We start from the raw sequence: 17572 nt of genomic DNA, 5'->3' as shown, positions 1-17572 counted from the left end.
TCATTAAGAGAAGAAAAGATTAGATTACTTTTCTAATGCATTTTTTTTTTAAGTAAGTAATTGGCGATGTTGTTATGGGGATAAAACAGTAGCCATGGGACAATATTTCAATGAAAACGCCCTCATCTTGGATAAGTGTGAGAAACTCTCCTCTCCAACAGCAGTAAGAATAAATAGGTACCTGGAATACAAACTGCTGCTGTTAACCAGTTATTATGAAAGATTGTTTACATGAAGATTTTCTATGAAAGAGCCAAAAGAACTTTAGGTGGGGCAGAAGCACCACCTATTATTATGTTACCTGGTGCTTACTATGACATACTCCTCATTTCAGTTGGTTAGTACTTGCCAGATTTTAATTATTTGGGTTGAAGTTTCCCATGGTAGGTGTCTGTCCCAGGCTGGCTCTTGGGCTGCGGTAGAGGGAGCGTCATGATCTGCCACCGCAGTTCAGGCTTTGCTAAAAATTGGGCAAAAAATCTATTCTTATGTTCACAATAAAGTAGGAAAAAAAAATCTAATGTCCTATATGTAGAATAAATGTGTAGATGGGGATGGCTGCACGAGGAGATTGAGATTGGAGAATAGTGTTAGAAAGAAATAGAAGGGAGGCTGTGTGGATACATGTATAATTTATTTTATAATGCTAATACAGTTGTTTGTTGGAATATAGTTTCACTATTTGCATAAATTAGAAAGTGTTTAAGAAAGAGAGTAGGGAATAGAGCAAAAAAAAAAGAAAAAAAAAAAGAGGCAAATCATACTTAAACCCTGTCTTTGCTGCGCTTCATTTTCTGTATTTGTAATGAACACTCCCATGTTGTGATGTGGAGAAATGCTGAATACTCATACGTCACTCTGCTTTGATCATCTAAAGGGCTATATCGTTCAGGGCAGAGCATAATGGGGAAAATAACTTAGTTGTCTTAGTCTGAACATAAGAAGTTTACAGAAAGTTTTGGCTTTAATGTGTTGTATTGCCTTAGTTCTTTGTAAAAGGGGAATAATGTCAGAAGGATAGAGATATTTTCTTAATGCTTGTGAAGTGCTCGTTCACAGCATTTGTAAGCATTATTGAAAGGTTAGTGGCAGCATTATAATGCAGTCTTGAGAGCTGGATTTGTACGCGGTAAATAAAGCCTTGGGCCCTATGCCGAAGAGTTTAACTCGATGTTCGTTAAGCGAGCGGCGTCGGCTCTGCCCGCTCGTTCCGCCAGGCAGCCCTTGGGAGATGTGGGACGGGACTAATACAGCGACAGGTACTTTTGTCATTATTTGAGTTTTGAACTTTACAACCCAGTATCTGTACTGTCATTTTGATGAACGCACCATCTATATGTGTTTGCTTTATGTAAGTAGGAGCCTCGTATTTGTCAGTCGTGGCTTTCAGACAACGCGAGCACACGCCAAGTAGATGTTGTGCTTTGAATTGCCACGCGTTTGACTTAGTTTTGTCAAGATCGGTGATGTTTTCGGGCAGCTGTGTGCAAAAGGGTTTTTTTGAAGGCAGGACGTGAAGATATTTGGGTACTTATGTGGTGGATGAGGTGGTTACGAGTGCTGAGGCCATGAGTTGTTTCATATTTTGAGCCAAAGACGCCCAGGTTGTTCATGGGGAAATGGCGCTGCCACTGGCTGTATGGATGGTCCTTTCTGCTGCTGTTTCCAAAACAAAAACGAAAGAGATTAGTAAAGGTAATGAAGTGTTAATAATCACTCATTAAAATGTCTGTACTGAAATCGTAACTGGCATGCAATAAAATGTAACTCGTTACTATCTGCGATGTATGTAAAGTGATTCAAAGAACACAGAGGCTGCAGATGTGGAAAGCATTTGCTCTTCATCTCAATTGCTGCTTTAGTTTTGTTTCTGTTGTTATGTGAACGTTAAACCACCCACAGGCACTTCATTTTTCAGTAAATGTGCATGTGTTTATTCTATACATTAAATTTACAGGATCAGACTCAAGGCTCCATTTATGTGGCCAGAGATGACTTGTCCTCCTAATTTATGGTGCTCTCTTTGGTTTTCAATGTGGAAGGGTAATCAGAGTGTTTAGTGGTAGGGGGCATCGTGTACCTCTTAATTTCTTTTTTTTTTTTCCTGTCCCGAAATCGAGCATATTGTGTTTCTTAGAGGCCATGTAGCAGAAGTTCTTGCTGCTATTGTGCTATATAATAAAACCTTGAAATAAGCTTTCTTTATTCTGTATGCTCCATTTCAGATTTAACATAATTTTTGGAATTTAAAGTAGGGTCATTTTGCCTGGAGTTGTATAACATTAACCAGAGTAATTCAGTTATTTCAGAAAACTGATTAGATTGTCCTTTCTCAAGGGTGGAGACTTTTGTGTTTGTTCTGTAAGGTGTGCAGTACATTTCTGAGTACTGTGTACAACTAATATTACTGACTTCAACCAGAACTGCAGTAAAGGAGTGCATAAGTTCTATGCTATTATATTTTTCTTAAAATAAAAAAAAGCAAAAGCACCTTTTATATTCTTCTTTTCCGCACTTACGCATGAAACACATGCCATCCTTTTCCTCTCTGTTCTGTTAAGTCTTTCACATTGGCGTAGTGCACTGTCATTATCTACTCTCATTTTATTAAATGATTTCTGAGTGTGGGATTATTTATAATGTACATGTCACGACACTAGGAAACCGCATTTTTTTCTATGTGTCTCTGTAAGTGACTTCTGTATTTTGCGCAGCTGTATTGTGTCTGTACCAATTTTCTGATGTCCCAAATATTACTTTTCTGTATGATGGAAGCAACACATGTTTGAGGCCTTCACATGTGAATTGCTTTAATCTCATTTGTACCAGTAACGAACCTCTAAAAGCTTTGCAATGTGAACTGCTAGTGCCTGTAGTCTGAAAAGCTTGGAAACTGCTTTAGTGAAACCTGGAAACTACTGGATGGATCCTTGAGCAATTAAGCTAATAATTGCCGTTTATGGCTTTTATTATTATGGGCAAGAAAAAGAAAGAAGATTTTTCTTTTAGAGATGAGTGATATTTTGGTACAGTGCGTTCTCTCTTGCTGGGTAAATGGGAGCATATGGCAGTGATCGATGGGGTAACTGACCTCTGGTATCAATAAGAGGCTGAATTATAATCTCTCCTTTCGCTGGGTGGGCTTAAAAACCTGTGTCTCTGTCTGTCTTGTCACACATTTTTCATAAAACTTGCAGCATCTTTGGGACCCTTTAGACTTCTGTAAAGTTCAGTTCAAACTGACTTGGAGTTCGAAAGTTACTGGGGAAGGACAGAGCAACCAGCCTCAAAACTAAATCTAGTAGATCTTTTCTTGCATCTTGAATTTGCTCTAGTCGATCTCTTCTTGCGTCTCATTTGTTTGCCCCAGTTTGCGAATCCCAGGATGTGGCTCTTGAAGTCAATTCAATTGACAGTAAATTCCTACCCGTCTCTGGACTGCAAGTTGAACATCATTGCTTTAGCATAAATCTTTACAAGAGATGTTAATGTCTGGTTAAAATATGCAAATATTTACTGACTTGTCTACTGTCTGTCAGCTTGGCATGCGAGACCTTGGATCTGATCCTTCTGTCTTGGCAGACATTGGGAATTTTGCCAATAACATTAATAGGAACAGCATTGTGCCCTCTAATCTGTTTGTTTATGAAGTACGGCGAGGGTTATCTGGCTAGATGCTCTACAGTGAATTGAAAAAGCATCTGTCTGGAATTTTTTAGGAACTGTCACGTGCTTTAACTTACGATTATCTTCATGTATGGACCCTTTGGTTCCATAAAATACTTGGGTGAGCTGTGAAGCGTGGAAGTGCACAGTCAGGAGTTAAACTGCTGTGGAACACTAGATTTTAGGTCGCAATGTTCTCCTACATTGATTTTTAGTTTGAAGTTGGACTCATCAGACTGTGGAGTAACTCTTCAAAAGCCAAGCACCAAGCAGACATAGTGTTTACTTGAAAATAAACGGCTGTGGAGATGCCGTTGTTGGTCGCTCGGCCTCCTCAAGCTGTCCCTTTGCCGGGCCCGGCCCGCTCTGCAGTTCTGCAGGAGAAATGGGCAGTTTTATTTGGAGATTAGCTTGCTTTGTTTACAAAACCCCCTTGGAAAGAAGGCAAGATACTCATTAGCAATATTGAGCCTGAAAATCATTTAGTTGTAGGAGGAAAAAAAAACCAAAAATCCCTCACAGTTCACTAAAAAAAACCCGCCAAGGTTTAAGTTACACCGGTTGGAACTAACCAGATCTTTTAGATGATATTTTGTGAAAGCTAAGCTGAGCACAACTTGGCCTTTAAAGTAATGTGAGGTAAGTTCTCTTCTACTTAAAGTCAGGAGTTTTTTGGAGGTACGAAGTATAATACTGGGGATAGATTTCCGGATGGGCCAGTGAGGAGGAGTTGTGTGAACTCCCGTCTGTGCTCCAGTCAACGTGCTGCTTGTTGTGGGATCAGGTGGAGTTCACCGGTGCTGCGTTGAAATATTGTACTTGAGTACATAAATCAGGAGCCTTTCTGTAGGCAGCGGGGCTGCTGTGAGCTGAGTCAAAGCTAAGAAATGCTTTGGATTGACCGCTCATAATTAAGGCTCTGTAAGGCATTGTGCCTGTATTTCCAAGGTAGGTCCACCTATTTTAGATGTGTTACGTCAGCTAGTGGGGAATATGCCTGTTTAATGTTGTCTCAAAATTTTGAGGATGTATTAAACTATGCTATCAGAATAAATTGTTACTTGCATTTGCATTTAGAGCTCTTCTGGCACGCAGTTCTCCAGGCCATTTTGAGAAAATGAATAATCCTGACATTTGTGCTGTTACATGCCTAGTATGTTAATCTCCGTTTTACAGACAGAAAAAGTGAAGTGCATAAGTAATTTGCTCAGTTTTGGAAGCAGAAGTGGGAATATAGCACAGACCTTGTGACACTTTATCTTACAGTTCTAATCTGTAATAATTTCTTCTCTTGGAGTTAATGTAGAAGTTACAGTTTGACATTTGAAATTTTTGAAAATAAACATTTATCAAACTCAAATTTCCTTTGACAAGCATCTCCGTTCTTGGCTGTTAAAATATTAACCGTTCTGTGATAATTTTAAAGATGGATAGGTTAGACTAGATTTTAAGAAAGCGTGGTTGTAGTTCACATTCACGTAATCTAGTCTCAGTTGCTAGTTTAGGCGCAGCTCAGGGCACCAAAACTAGGAGTGTGGGTTTTTAAAGAGTCAGCGGGAAGAGTCGAGTGTCTCCAAGAACACTCAGATCACCCGGGTTGGAGTCTGGAGTAGGTGGTGCAAATACCCAGTAAACGTGCATGTTTGTGTCTACGTGAACGGACATAACTGGAGTTGAAATGGAATCTGGGAGCCTTAGTGTATTATTTTCCGTATATTATCCACGTGGGGGTTGTCTTTGTTCTGATTAGTTTTGTTTTTTAAAAACAAATTACACTGCAGCGGCTCCTTATCTAGCGCTGTGTCCCGTGCACTGTGACTTCAGCGGGTTTTTCTAATTACACTCTGAAATACTGATAGTGTGACTCAGTTTAGCCACTTACCCGAACAGCCTGGTCCCGACTTCTCTTGGCTCCACTTAACTTAATCCAGAGGTTTTTGCTTAGGGTCAGTTGTGTCCAGTTGACCAAAGAATTTGTGTGGCCTTTGCAGGAGAGTAGGACGCTGCCGGGCCTGGATTAATAAAACCCAGCTTCTCCTCAGTTTACTATTTAGCAAACCAGCCAGCCTAAGACAACAGATAAATAAAAATGTTTTTCTTTCGCATGGTACCGTATTGGAGAAGAAGGGCTCGGTAGCGTAGCTTTCCAATGCCTGTCAGTTCTGGTGGGGTCAGTTGGGATGGGATCTGGGTACAAACAGTTCTTCGGGAATAAACACACAGAAGCTCTGCTCAGACTTTTGGTCACAGGAATTTTGGTTGTATGTCAGCCAGGAAGTGAGGAAATCAAAAGTACAGCAGGGTTCATGAAATCCTCTCTTTTCAGTCCCTTAGGAGGAAAACAGAATGTACATGAGAAAAACATCAATTAACTATTGTATTGCTACTGAAGCAAATCCTAGATTTGTAAAATTCACAGTGGCCTAAAATGTTAGTAAAATGGAAATCAATTTAATTTTTAGTTCTCTCTACAAAGGATCCTTGCATAAACAGCCTAAGAATACGTAACATTTATATAATTGGAAATATGTGTTTGTTTAAGTGATCCAGCTGAGAGTCTTTAATGTTAGCAGAATTACTCCGTGAATGAATTTACTCACGTATGGAAATGCAAAACCTACTGCCTGTTCCTATTCTGACTGAAAATGGGCGTTTACTTTTAGCAGAAAAATAAGTATCTGCACGAATGAGAATATTTTGCAAGGTCGTTATTAAGACAGGAGCATATGTCGCAGATTTGGATGAGGATAACTGCAGAATATTCATGCTTGTGTTCTTTCATCCTTCGGAAGATACATTGTTGTACGTAAGAAATTTTTATATAAATGTTGTAAAAGGGAAGGTGATTTAAGTCAAAATTGTCTTGAAAAATCAATGTTCCTTTTTGTGTTTCTATATTGATAATGCAAATAAAATTTTAAGAATGGCAGGGAACATGTGGAACACTATGTCATATATCAAACATCTTGTTTACAGTTCCACTGCCTGTTGGCTGAGATGTGTTAATGAGAAAAGTGGGACAGTGAATTAGTTTTCTTATAAGGAAAATGCAGTTATTTGACCCTCAGGTTGACTTCTTGAAGTTACTTTGTCTTAGATTGGTTAAAAACCTACAAATATAAAACATAAAGGAAGTTTCTGGCAGTGAACTTTTAAAGTGGGCTGGAGATACTTATTTTAGACAAGCACAGTAGCTGATATATCATCACAAATATTGATAGTATGCTGCTTGCTAAAAATGAAAACGAGAGCTCAATTTTTTTTCCTCTTTCAGTTATCAGAACACATTTTTGTCGAGTCAGCTTTAAAGTGCAATGTCTCTAGGGATGTCTGTCATGTTTAAATATTATGTCAAGGACGGGAGAATGTAGACAGGGATTACAGCAGTGCTTTGCTTTTCTACTGGTGGTATAGATCATGGACAACCATTTGTCTCAGTTTGTTGGCAAATAACGATGTCTGTCTTGTATACAGATTTTTATCACAACTGTCTCAATTTTTCCTCCCCAAACAATATTTACTTAGCAATTATCGAAGAAGTCCTGCACAAAGGTGTTGGTGTGGGTATGTAGACTTGCTCAGACTTCAGTGGAAATGAAGCAGCTGAAGGAAGAGACAAGCGGTTTCCTGTTGATCTCCTCTCCTTTCTCATTCATCCTTGGCCATCCCCATTGTGCTTTTCCCAGCCCAGCCAGGGGCTCCTTCCCCTGAGAGTAGGTGAGAAGTGCTTTGAAGACAAAGGTGTCTTGGAGTAAATAGCTGCAGGCTGGAGGAAAGAGCAGCTGCTGAGTTGTATTACTTTCAAAGCAAAGATCGTGTTGCCAGTGAAGACCCAAAAGCCTCTGTGTAGCACAGCGCTGACTTGAACATTTGAAACCACTGCTTATATTCTTAAAATCACTCACGGGCTTAAATACATTTTTTGAATTAGAATCAAAACCGAGAGCTGGGAGCGATGGAGAAAAGGCTGGGAAGAGGTTAGTTAGTGAAACGCAAAGGGGACGCGAGACGACACCTCGAGACGGGACTGGAAGTTGGTTGGCAAGTCGTCAGTGCCATCACCCAGCTAACCAACGTTTTGTCATCCCCTCTGCCCCCGCTCTAGGATTTCTGTCCCTGAGTCATGGCAGACAGAAGACCAGAGAAGGCATGTGAACAAGCATGTGAATCCCTTAAGCGGCAGGATTATGAAGTGGCGGTGAAGCATTGCACAGACGCTCTGCTCGCCCTCAGCCACTGCCCCCCCGCTCACCTCCCGGAGCCTTGCCAGGCGCAGGTCGACCGCATCAAAATCGAGACTCTTCTGTATAGAATTGCTTCCTTTTTACAACTTGTGAGTGTCACTCTTTAATAGTATCTAGTGAACCCGAAAGAGCCATCAAATACCTCGTAGTGGCAAGATGGAAATAAAATTCGGAGTTTTCCTGTGCTTGGTGTGTTGGTTTGCCACAGAATCCCTCTCGCTAAAGCGTGTATGAGGCTTCTGTCTTGCAGTTTTCCGTCATCTGTTTATCTTTCAGGATTGGGATCTGAATTGGGTCTGCATCACAGTTCTCTAAAAGAATGAAAAAGATACTTAATTTTAAAAAAACCCAATTTTTTTCGAAATATATTCCAGGAAGGCAAAATATCTGGTTTTAGGATATTATGTTTGCACAGTTATGTGGAGTTACATACCAAATTACCTTATCTTTAAAGAGCATGAAATTCAGGTTGCAAATCAAAACACTCAAAAAACGAAGTTAAGAAATGCTGGAATTCAGGTAGTTGATTCACACCTAATTCAGCTCCATTTGCACAGGCCTAACATTAGGCTTTTAATACTTGCTCATATACTAGTTTTCCACTGCTAGGCTAGAGCATAGGTGGTGAAAGATGTAACTTTTAGGCTCTGGCAGATTTCTAATGGAAATGTGAAAACTGGGGTCTTTGTAAAGGTGTGTAAATGCTGAATTGTAGGTGATCCTATTGCCAATTTTGTGTCCTTCCTTTAAAGCAGCAGAGACCTCCAGTTCCTTAAAGGAAAGGACATTACAGCGCTTGAGAATAAACCTACAACTCGCTGAATTAACCTACATTTTTCCATACCTTTCTGTTCTAGAAGTGTTACGACAGATTTACAGGAGCATTGTCCACCCCAAATCTTCATGTATTGGGTATAAACAGTTTCATCCCAAGTGGAAAAAGTCTGGCCAAGTTCTCAGACCTTGCGGGGCAGCTTTAAGATAAATCTTGCCCATCCGATTAGGGAACATTTTAAAGCATTCTTTAAAAAGAGAGCTGAATTGGACTATTCAGTGTGCAAAACAAGAATTGGGAAACTTCTTAAATTAAGATGTCATCTATCTTATGGCTCCTCAGGGGAAGATGTTCTGAAATAACTAAGATTTTTTTTTTTATTTTTATTTTTTTATTAGTGGAAGTTGTGTTACTACAGACTTGACTTCTCAAAATTATTTACATAGGCCAATATGTGGATAGATGTTTAGAAGTATTTAATAAATTTCTGACCTGATGCTTTTGAAAATCCTGTGAGGCACCTATCTGGGTGTTCATCGTAGTCAAAATTATTGCAGGAAGTCTTCAGGGGCTTGTAATCAAAACCTTCCTGTTGAAGACTTGGATTAAATAGATACCTGAAGGTTTATAAGTTTAAAAAAAACCCAAATTTTCCTTCTTGTTTCACTAAATGAGTAAAGCAAAATATACATACCTTGCAAATTTCAACAGCACCATATTAGTGCCAGTTTAAAAAAAATTAGAGTGGCTAGAAAAGAAAATTAAGTTGTATTTTTTCCCAGGTGTCGTGAGCCACCTACAAACACGTACATAAACATATACCTTTGCCTTTTCATGTTTCTCTCTTAAAATGTCCATTTGCTGAGCATTTGAGAAAAAGTCAGCATTCTAAGAATTAGTTATATTCTGTTTGACGTGTGACTGATGTTCTTTACATGTTCCACCCAGGAAAAGATGAGGTAATGGATTCTTGAACTTGTAATTCAAGCATGTAGTTGTTTATGCTAAGCGGAATAATGCTATTTTTAAACTTTTCATGTTTTACCTTTCAGAAAAAGTATGGGCAAGCAGATGAAGACTGTAGGCATGGTATGCTCATTTCTTTTTTTTATTACATAATATTATAAATTGCAGTCAGTTGTCTGAATTTTTAAAACTGATGCCCAGATTTCTTAGTTTGCTGGAAATGCTTGTTTGGTTTTTTTTTCCTAGTTAAAATTACATATCTGCTTTATAATACTTTTTCTACTTCTTTTTTCTAATTATTTTTTGAGATATCTCACTGTTTTGTAACTAGTGTTCACGTCCCAGAACTGAAATGCATGTCTTTGGCGCAGCACTGCTGTTTGGCTAATAGAAATTTTGGTACACAGATGTCGGGTGAATTGATAGTGTTAGGAATCTTGTGAAGATAAAGACACCTGATCTTTCCATCTTCCTTCCTAGGGAATAGTGGATGTTTCGGTTCGCATTTTGGGACTTAGAGAAAATCCAGATGATGTACTTATATTTATTCCTATTTGTTAAAGCTTCTGAACGTGCATATGTCACAGTGAAGCTGAGCCTTTCATGTTTCGCTGCCTTGTTCGGTTGAGGTATTTTTAAAGGAATTCACCATCCTCACTAATGTTCTGTTATTCATGTATAATGCAAGTGATTCAAAACCCACTGAGAACTCTGCTGAGTTCGTTGGGCACTGGATCAGAGTTTATCACTTAGATTTAGCAAGAGAAGGTGGGTAGATCCCACCTTTCTGTTTTTAGCTCCTCAACTACTCTTGAATTTTAAAGGAAATTTTCTCAAAGCACAGTTTTGGTACACAGGCTGTGATATACTGTTCTAAAATTCCTGTGCTAGCGAAGATAATCTTTAAATTGTTCCTTTCTGGATTGGGGTGGTGTTGCTCTTTTTTTTTTAACTAGTGCTTTTGTCTTCATTGATACTCAAGTCATAGTCTGGGGAGCTGTGGGATCCACAGCCCGTTTGGGAAGGTCCACAAGAACATAACTGAGAGAAGTAAACTTGCTTTCTGTAGGTGTAAAATTAAAGTTTTACAAGGCTGAACATCGCTTAATCATTACCATTCTTAAAATAGTCTGGATTTTTTTTTTTTTAGAGCTGCTTCTTTTAACTGTTGATATATGGCAAGGGTGTAATATTCTGACTAACCTCACAGTTATCTTTGGTGAATAAAAGCAAGGGAGAGACATATGGAAAGATGAATGATGGTTACAGGAGGTAGGAGGGAGAATGCTGTTTAATGCACCGTGGTGGTTTGTCGTGGGGTGGATGGGTGACATTCATCTCTGAAGCTTTTCCTGGCGTGTATGTCACTTGTCAGTATCTCAAAGGAACCGACATGTTCACTATTTTTCTTCTCTCACTGGACGGGTACAGAAGTGGGTGGAATAGAAGCACTGGTCTCTGCTTTTTTTTTTTTTTAATTAAGTGGAGAAACCAGCTTTCAAATATATATTAGTAACAAAGAAATAGCATCCAGTTTAATGTTAATTTCCTTAATTCATGCCAGCATGTTCTGCAAATATTTTTTCTAGATCCGAATCTGAGGACGTTTTCCAACTTACGGATGCCATATTTATGGATATAAAAATGGCGTGTGTATATATGTATTTGTATACACACGCCATATTTTTATGAATGGTTCCCTGTGATGTGCAGTTATCAATTGTAGCTCAGCTTCTGATGGTTTAGAGTATCTGCATTTGTCATCCTAAAAGGTCTTAGTTTTAGTTTTATGCTTGAAATATCCTTGGGAGGAAACAACCTTCGTGTGGACTCCCTGATACTCTCACTTCCTTGATACTCACTATTTTTTTTTTTTTAATAGACGAAGTTTTCTTCAGGCTGCTGTTCTGTCTTTTTACAAGACTTGACATGTTGCATTCCTATGACAGTTTTATTTTAACTGGAACGATAAGTACATTTTGGAATAGCCGCAGAAATAAATCTGCTGCTTGTGCTGTTACAAGGAACGATGATAACTTAGAATCTGTTAAATTCTTCCACAAATCTTTAACAAAAGATACCGGTTAATGCGCTGTAACCTTTTATGTGCAACTGTATGTTTTAGCTTGGTAATACTATGCAGTTAATGCCATGAAATATCATAATTGGACGTGTAATCGTGGAGGTTAAAATAGCGAACTGACAGACACGTTAAAGCTATTTCTGGCGCTGCTGCTTCTAATTTGGGAAGCAAGCTCTATTTTTGGAAGCGTGGTCAGTATCATCAGAGTGCTGAATTCAGACTAATCTTTGAGGCACTTTATAAGCAGAATTTAGTTACCATTTCATTTTGAAGAGATGTCTAGTTGTTTTTATGTAAATGTTGTGCGGGACTATTATTTTTTTTCTTTAGTCTTTCATGCGATTTCTGTTAACGATGTGAACATCTGTTGAGTGAGAAGTTTTGATTTATTATTCTGAAATGTAATCCTGAAGTTGTGGTGAATGTAAAATTCCCGTTAGCACTAACAGGAGCTGTTTGCGTCTGCATGAGTAGCAGCATAAACACAGATGTGGATGTTGCCTGCAATAACAGTAATATATATTATAATTCCGTAATTTTAAACAACTGTCCAGCCTTCTTTTCAACTCAAATGCTTAGCTTACTTGCTTTTTAGTCACTCTGGCGTTTTATTTTCTGGACAAGTAATATATATGATTAAGTGTTATTTCTGCTTGTGTGAAGCACATCTATATCATGAAATAAATCCTTTCACTCTTGGAAGTGTCAATGCCAGTGTCTGTTTGGCCAGCGATCTGATCCAGCGCTAGAAAGCATTAGGAAAGTTTTCTGTTACCCGGAGCCTGTAAATTCCTGGACTCAAACAATCGTTCCTATATCCTGCACTTTACAGCGTAAGCGAATAAAAGCCCTTTTAAAGTCGCAGGAATTGAGCACGAGGAGGTTTAGCTATATTTGGAAACGCCAGGGCCGGCTTTCTGCGGGCATGAATGGATCTTCCTGAGCATGTTTGTGTTACTGAGAGCTTGTTGGTTGCTGATTTTTTTTTTTTTACCCTTTCTGTGAAGAGGAGGTCCTTTGTGTCTATGTCAGATATTTGAATTTACCCTTCCCATGTTTAATTTTTCTCTGTTTTAGCATGTAAACGTTACAACCTTTATTGAGCTCACACACAGCATTTCTTAGATGGTGGGAGACAAGTTTCAAGTTAACACTAGGCAAGAGCAAGTAATAACGCCTTTCCATCCAAGACTTGTCTTCCCGAGAAACCATGGATTCACCCCAGCTTTCAGACTTGATTTTCCTGTTAAAGGTGAAGGAAAACTGTGTATAGTTGATTTAGCTGTGTGTTGAGGTGACGCTCATAGCTGCTGGTTTGTGTTGCAGTGCTGGGAGAGGGGCTGGCCCAGGGCGATGGATCTTTCCGTGCCGTGCTCTGCTGCTTGCATCTTAACGGGAAGCTGCAAATTGTGTCTAATGTTCTTTCCAAATCACTGATGGGTGAATCACTGGTAAGTGGGTTTGCTGCAATCTCTACAATTTCAAAAGCAGTTTTGCATTTCCTGTTTTTAGAATGCGAACTTCTGAACGTATGACCGGCAGGTTGCAACAAGAATGATTTGTATGAAAAAGACAAATATATGTATACAGGCACACGTATATAATCAGGGTATTTACTAAGGTTGTTGCATTACTGCTGTTTCAGAGTTGTTACGATTTTGAAAAGGTTTTTTTCCACGTTGGGTCTGAATCTTCAGGGAATGCGAAAGAATTTGCATATTTGTCTAATTGAATAGAATAATGTAAATCTCAAACTTTTGCTTACTTTTTTTTAAAAAATTACACCTTACACCACTTTGTATGCATTTCAGGAAGTTTAACCATTAAAGCAGAAAAATTTTTGTCGGACTTTTAAATAACTGGCCCACGATAAGTTTTAAGACACTATGAAAAGATTTTCAGGGGGAAAAAAAAAAGCCTTTCAAAGCTTTGCAAGGTGTAAGTTCAGAGTTCTATTTTACCTGTGAACTGTCAAAACTTGTAAAGGTGCTTTTAACCCCTTACATATAAGTATTAATAACCGTTCTGAGTCTTATGTGATTACTCATATGGGGAAAATTAAGGACATGTATGTCTCCAAAGCATAGTGTCCTTTTGATTTTTGTAATCTAGATTAAATAGCGTGCAGTTCGTCACCCTGAACTGCTGGTGATGCTAAATCCAGAAATATGGTCATAGCACAGACAAAAGCAGCTCTGGTCAGTCCGTGAGGAACGCGGAGGTGCCATCAGATGCTGTTGTGGGAGAGCCTGGTACCTGGAAATTGGATCATGGCTCTGATATCTTAGTGCTTAACTTAATCAGTGGGTTGTTTTTGAGAGGAGGTTTTGTTTGTCTGTCTGGTCCATATCCTGAATTCCCTTCACCACCCCCCCGCCACTGGCTATTTTTACATAAAGAAAAGGTTTTTCTCTTTGTTTAGCTGGTGTTTTCTAATGAGGGAAAAAAAAAAGTTTCATTGAAAAAATCCTGATAAGGTCAAAGGAAACTTGCTTTCAGAAAAAAATGAGTAAAATAGCCAGTAGCTCCTTATGGCAGGAAATATACAGTGCCCTTGTTTTGAGCTATTGTTGTGCAGATAAGGGTAGTTTCATATATAATTCCTGAGTGTTTTCCCAAAGCAGAATTTAAAAGGTTTTTACAGGCTTTAAGTTGTTAGACACAGTTGTTTTCAGTAGGAATATTAAAACCGGCAACCAATTTACTGACTTCTGCCATTGTCTGAGAGGAGAAATGAAACCAAGTTTTAGAATGAATTTTTTGGAGAGTTGGAATCCACTCAGTTTCCTCCCCAGTGATTTAAGACAATGATTCTGGGTAACTTTTTTAATGCTCTAATATGTTTAAGCTCAACAGGTTCAATTTGTAGCCTTTCTGCTGAAGAAGTGAAAAATCATTTTGAAAAAAGCCTAAATGTGAGAATTCTTGAGTGCGTAAGTTTTCAGCAGAGCTGCTCAGTAGCACAGGCAGAATGTGGAGAAGTCTAACAGATGTACTAGCACTTAATTAAATTTCCGCAAGAGATTATTGAAATAAAAACCACAGGTCTGGGTTGCTTTAATCAAAGTTTTGACTTGCCTGAGTGTGAAGTTGTTACACTTAGCTATATTTCAGATCAATTCAATTTTGAAAGATTTTTATTTCAGTTGTACTTGAATATGCAGTTATTTTTAGGTACATGGCTAATCTTTGCTTTTTAGTGAAAACGCCAAAAATTACATAGACTGTCTCCAGCAGTGCAGAAGGAGTTATGAAACTGTAGAAATTAGTAATCTGTAAAGCAGATCCTTAAGAAGAAATGAATCCATCACTGCAACAGCAATCAAAGTTTATTTTATTAATTCTTTTCGAGCCGGAGTGTTTCAGTAACGACAGCATATGGCTCATGTGTGGTGCTTTCCTGCAGTAGCTCACAAAGTGCTCTGTGCTCTTTTTTTGCCACTCTCCCGTATTGTCCTGTATTGGGACTTGCTGTAAGTCTAGTGCTGGTTTTGGCCAGTGTAATATTCCCTTTTTCACCATAATATTTGCTCACTGTTACGTGGTACCTCATTTAAAATTGCGTACTGTAAGTGAAACTCATTTTTCCTTCTTGCCCTTCTCCTTGGTGGTGGTGGAGGGGGAAATGAACTTTGTTGCTGTGCTTTAATGCAGGTGAAGGTTTATGTGTTTGATGTATTAATGTTCTTTCTCTCCCCAGAACGGGATGGTAACTAAAGATCTGACACGACTGAAAACACTTCTTGCTGAAACAGAGGTAATAATGAGCGTAGTGTTGGGAAAATAATGAGCAGTATCTGCAAGAGCTGCAAGGCTCGTTTTCGTGTGTCCCGGGAGGTCTGGGCTCACCATGAACAAACTGGTTCAAACATCGTTGTTTCCAGTGGTCCGTCGCTCTTTCCCACCTGCCTGTTCCGGAACCTTTCATCACAACCTTGCGTGACGTATGAGAAAATAGAAAAAGGTGCTAATAGGTGGTTGACTCTCTTGAAGAATTCAAAGCATTTGGATCTGTTTTGTTTATTAATTTATTGATTGTATTTTTCTCAGTTGGAAATCATTCTGAAGTAATAAACATGACTTAAGATATTGGTCAACAAATATAAATGCCCTCTCGGTCACCTTTTCTTGTGGTTGAAGTTAATACGTCACGTCTATTGATTGAATTGCCACTTTTTTTTTTTTCTTCATATGCTTTGTTGTTGATTTGGGCTTGATTTTTTTAATGTAGATTCAAAGCTGAAAGACACTTCAGTATAGTTTAGGCTTTTGGCCTTTCAAAAACCTTACTGCAGTCCACATTAAAATGATCACAGGGTAGAATTTGGTCTTGCAAAATCTCTCAAATTTTCTTCTAACAATGACTGGTCTCAGCGTTCCTGTCAGAATTCCTTTGACCAACATCTGCAATCCGGTTGTTAGGTTAATATGAAATTCGTGTTTGTGACTGGAAGTGATTTCAGACTCCCAATTAATATTTTTTGTATTTGTTGTTCTAAAACACATTTTGACAGCAAAGCAGCCAAAGGAGTTCTTGTTGGTGAAATTGTTTTGCGGTCCCTTATAACTGTTGGCTTTTTTATATGATTGTAGGCAGCTGGTAAAGTACCATCAGGCTATCATGTAGAAGATTTAGAAGAAGGTACGTAACTCTGTTCTAAAGCTACTTCATTTTGCAGTGGGAAGGCTTGGATTCCGCTGAATGCTCAGCGCTGTGTTGTAGTCAAAAAGCAAAAAATGGACATGACTGTGGTGATGAGCCCTGGGGACCAAGGTAGAATTATCACTGACTGAGTTTGGAGGCAGAACTTTCTATTTATTGGTCAAAGTGCTTTATCAGAACCTACTCCATTCTGCAAACTGTTTGAAACTTGCCCTCATAGCCTTGAGACCTTTGTTTTAAATGAATTTGTTCGGGATTGAAAATTAATTTTTGGTGGATAATTTTGCTTGTGTACAAATACGCTTTGGGTTGATGTTTAAGGCTAAGGTTTTCTGGACCGTTACTACCCAACTCAAAAATACTTGGCAATTAGAAAGTAATGTAAGTTTTGACTCCTTCGCAGGGTCCCGGGATGGTTGGCAGTTCCGCCCCCCGCCCAGGGGAGTCACGAGCAGTGAAGAATACACGCTATGTAAAAGGTAAAGTTATTGCTTTATATCAACATTCTCCGAGGGATCATAACGTTTCCTCTTTTATTTAGCTGCTGACAGAATGATTAAGAGGTCAAGAAAATGAAGGTACTTGTTACAACGGGAGTTGATTCGCTCACAGATTTTTGAAAGGGTCAGTTTATCCGGAAGCCCTTCAGCTTATAAAAGGGAATCACTAGCTCCGTTTTCATAGGAGGGTGGTTTGAAGACCATTTTTTCAGTGACAGGTCAGCATCTGTCTGTTGCCCCTACCTTTTCTAATTCGTATAATTTCAGAGATGTCGAAAGTTCCTGCAGACAGCAGTGTTAGCAAACGGAAGCACAGTGAAGTGGGCTTTGATAGCAGATGCGATGCGTGCCTCCAGATAAACACCTTTGCTGATAGATGGGCTTTGTCTCTGGATTAAAAAAATGTTTGTAGAATTTCCCCCCATATCTCATTATTTCCATTTTGCATAAGCTCAAACCCACGGAGGTGAATTGTCTTGCTGAAGATCCAACAGCTCATAGGGGAGTTTCTCCTCCTTGTCTTTCAGTCTACCAGTCAATATTGCCTATAGTTTGTGTTGTTAGTCATCATTACTTATGTAAAATTATTAATATATATGGGGAGGAACCATCATTATGCACTTGATTCTGCCACATATGTAACTGATGCAAATAAATTATGTTAAAAACATGAGC

The 17572-nt window shown here is 38.8% G+C and overlaps 1 protein-coding gene across 4 annotated transcripts in view; it reads left to right on the top strand.

The window, feature by feature from the left end:
- HELZ (helicase with zinc finger) overlaps positions 1–17572 on the top strand; it is a 77592-nt gene that overhangs the window by 7514 nt on the left and 52506 nt on the right. For 3 of the 4 annotated variants that reach the window (XM_065647708.1, XM_065647707.1, XM_065647706.1), the window contains exons 2-7: positions 7772–7999; positions 9738–9774; positions 13061–13185; positions 15435–15491; positions 16328–16376; positions 16801–16876. In XM_065647708.1, the coding sequence (XP_065503780.1) occupies positions 7790–7999; positions 9738–9774; positions 13061–13185; positions 15435–15491; positions 16328–16376; positions 16801–16876 (554 nt within the window). In that variant the 5' untranslated portion in view covers positions 7772–7789. The remainder of the gene's footprint in view (positions 1–7771; positions 8000–9737; positions 9775–13060; positions 13186–15434; positions 15492–16327; positions 16377–16800; positions 16877–17572) is intronic. The other variant, XM_065647710.1, reaches the window with a different exon arrangement.

The sequence above is a fragment of the Caloenas nicobarica genome, chromosome 18 (assembly GCF_036013445.1).
Source record: "Caloenas nicobarica isolate bCalNic1 chromosome 18, bCalNic1.hap1, whole genome shotgun sequence".
In the NCBI taxonomy this organism is placed as follows: domain Eukaryota; kingdom Metazoa; phylum Chordata; class Aves; order Columbiformes; family Columbidae; genus Caloenas; species Caloenas nicobarica.
This window is presented reverse-complemented; position numbering and strand designations above follow the sequence as displayed.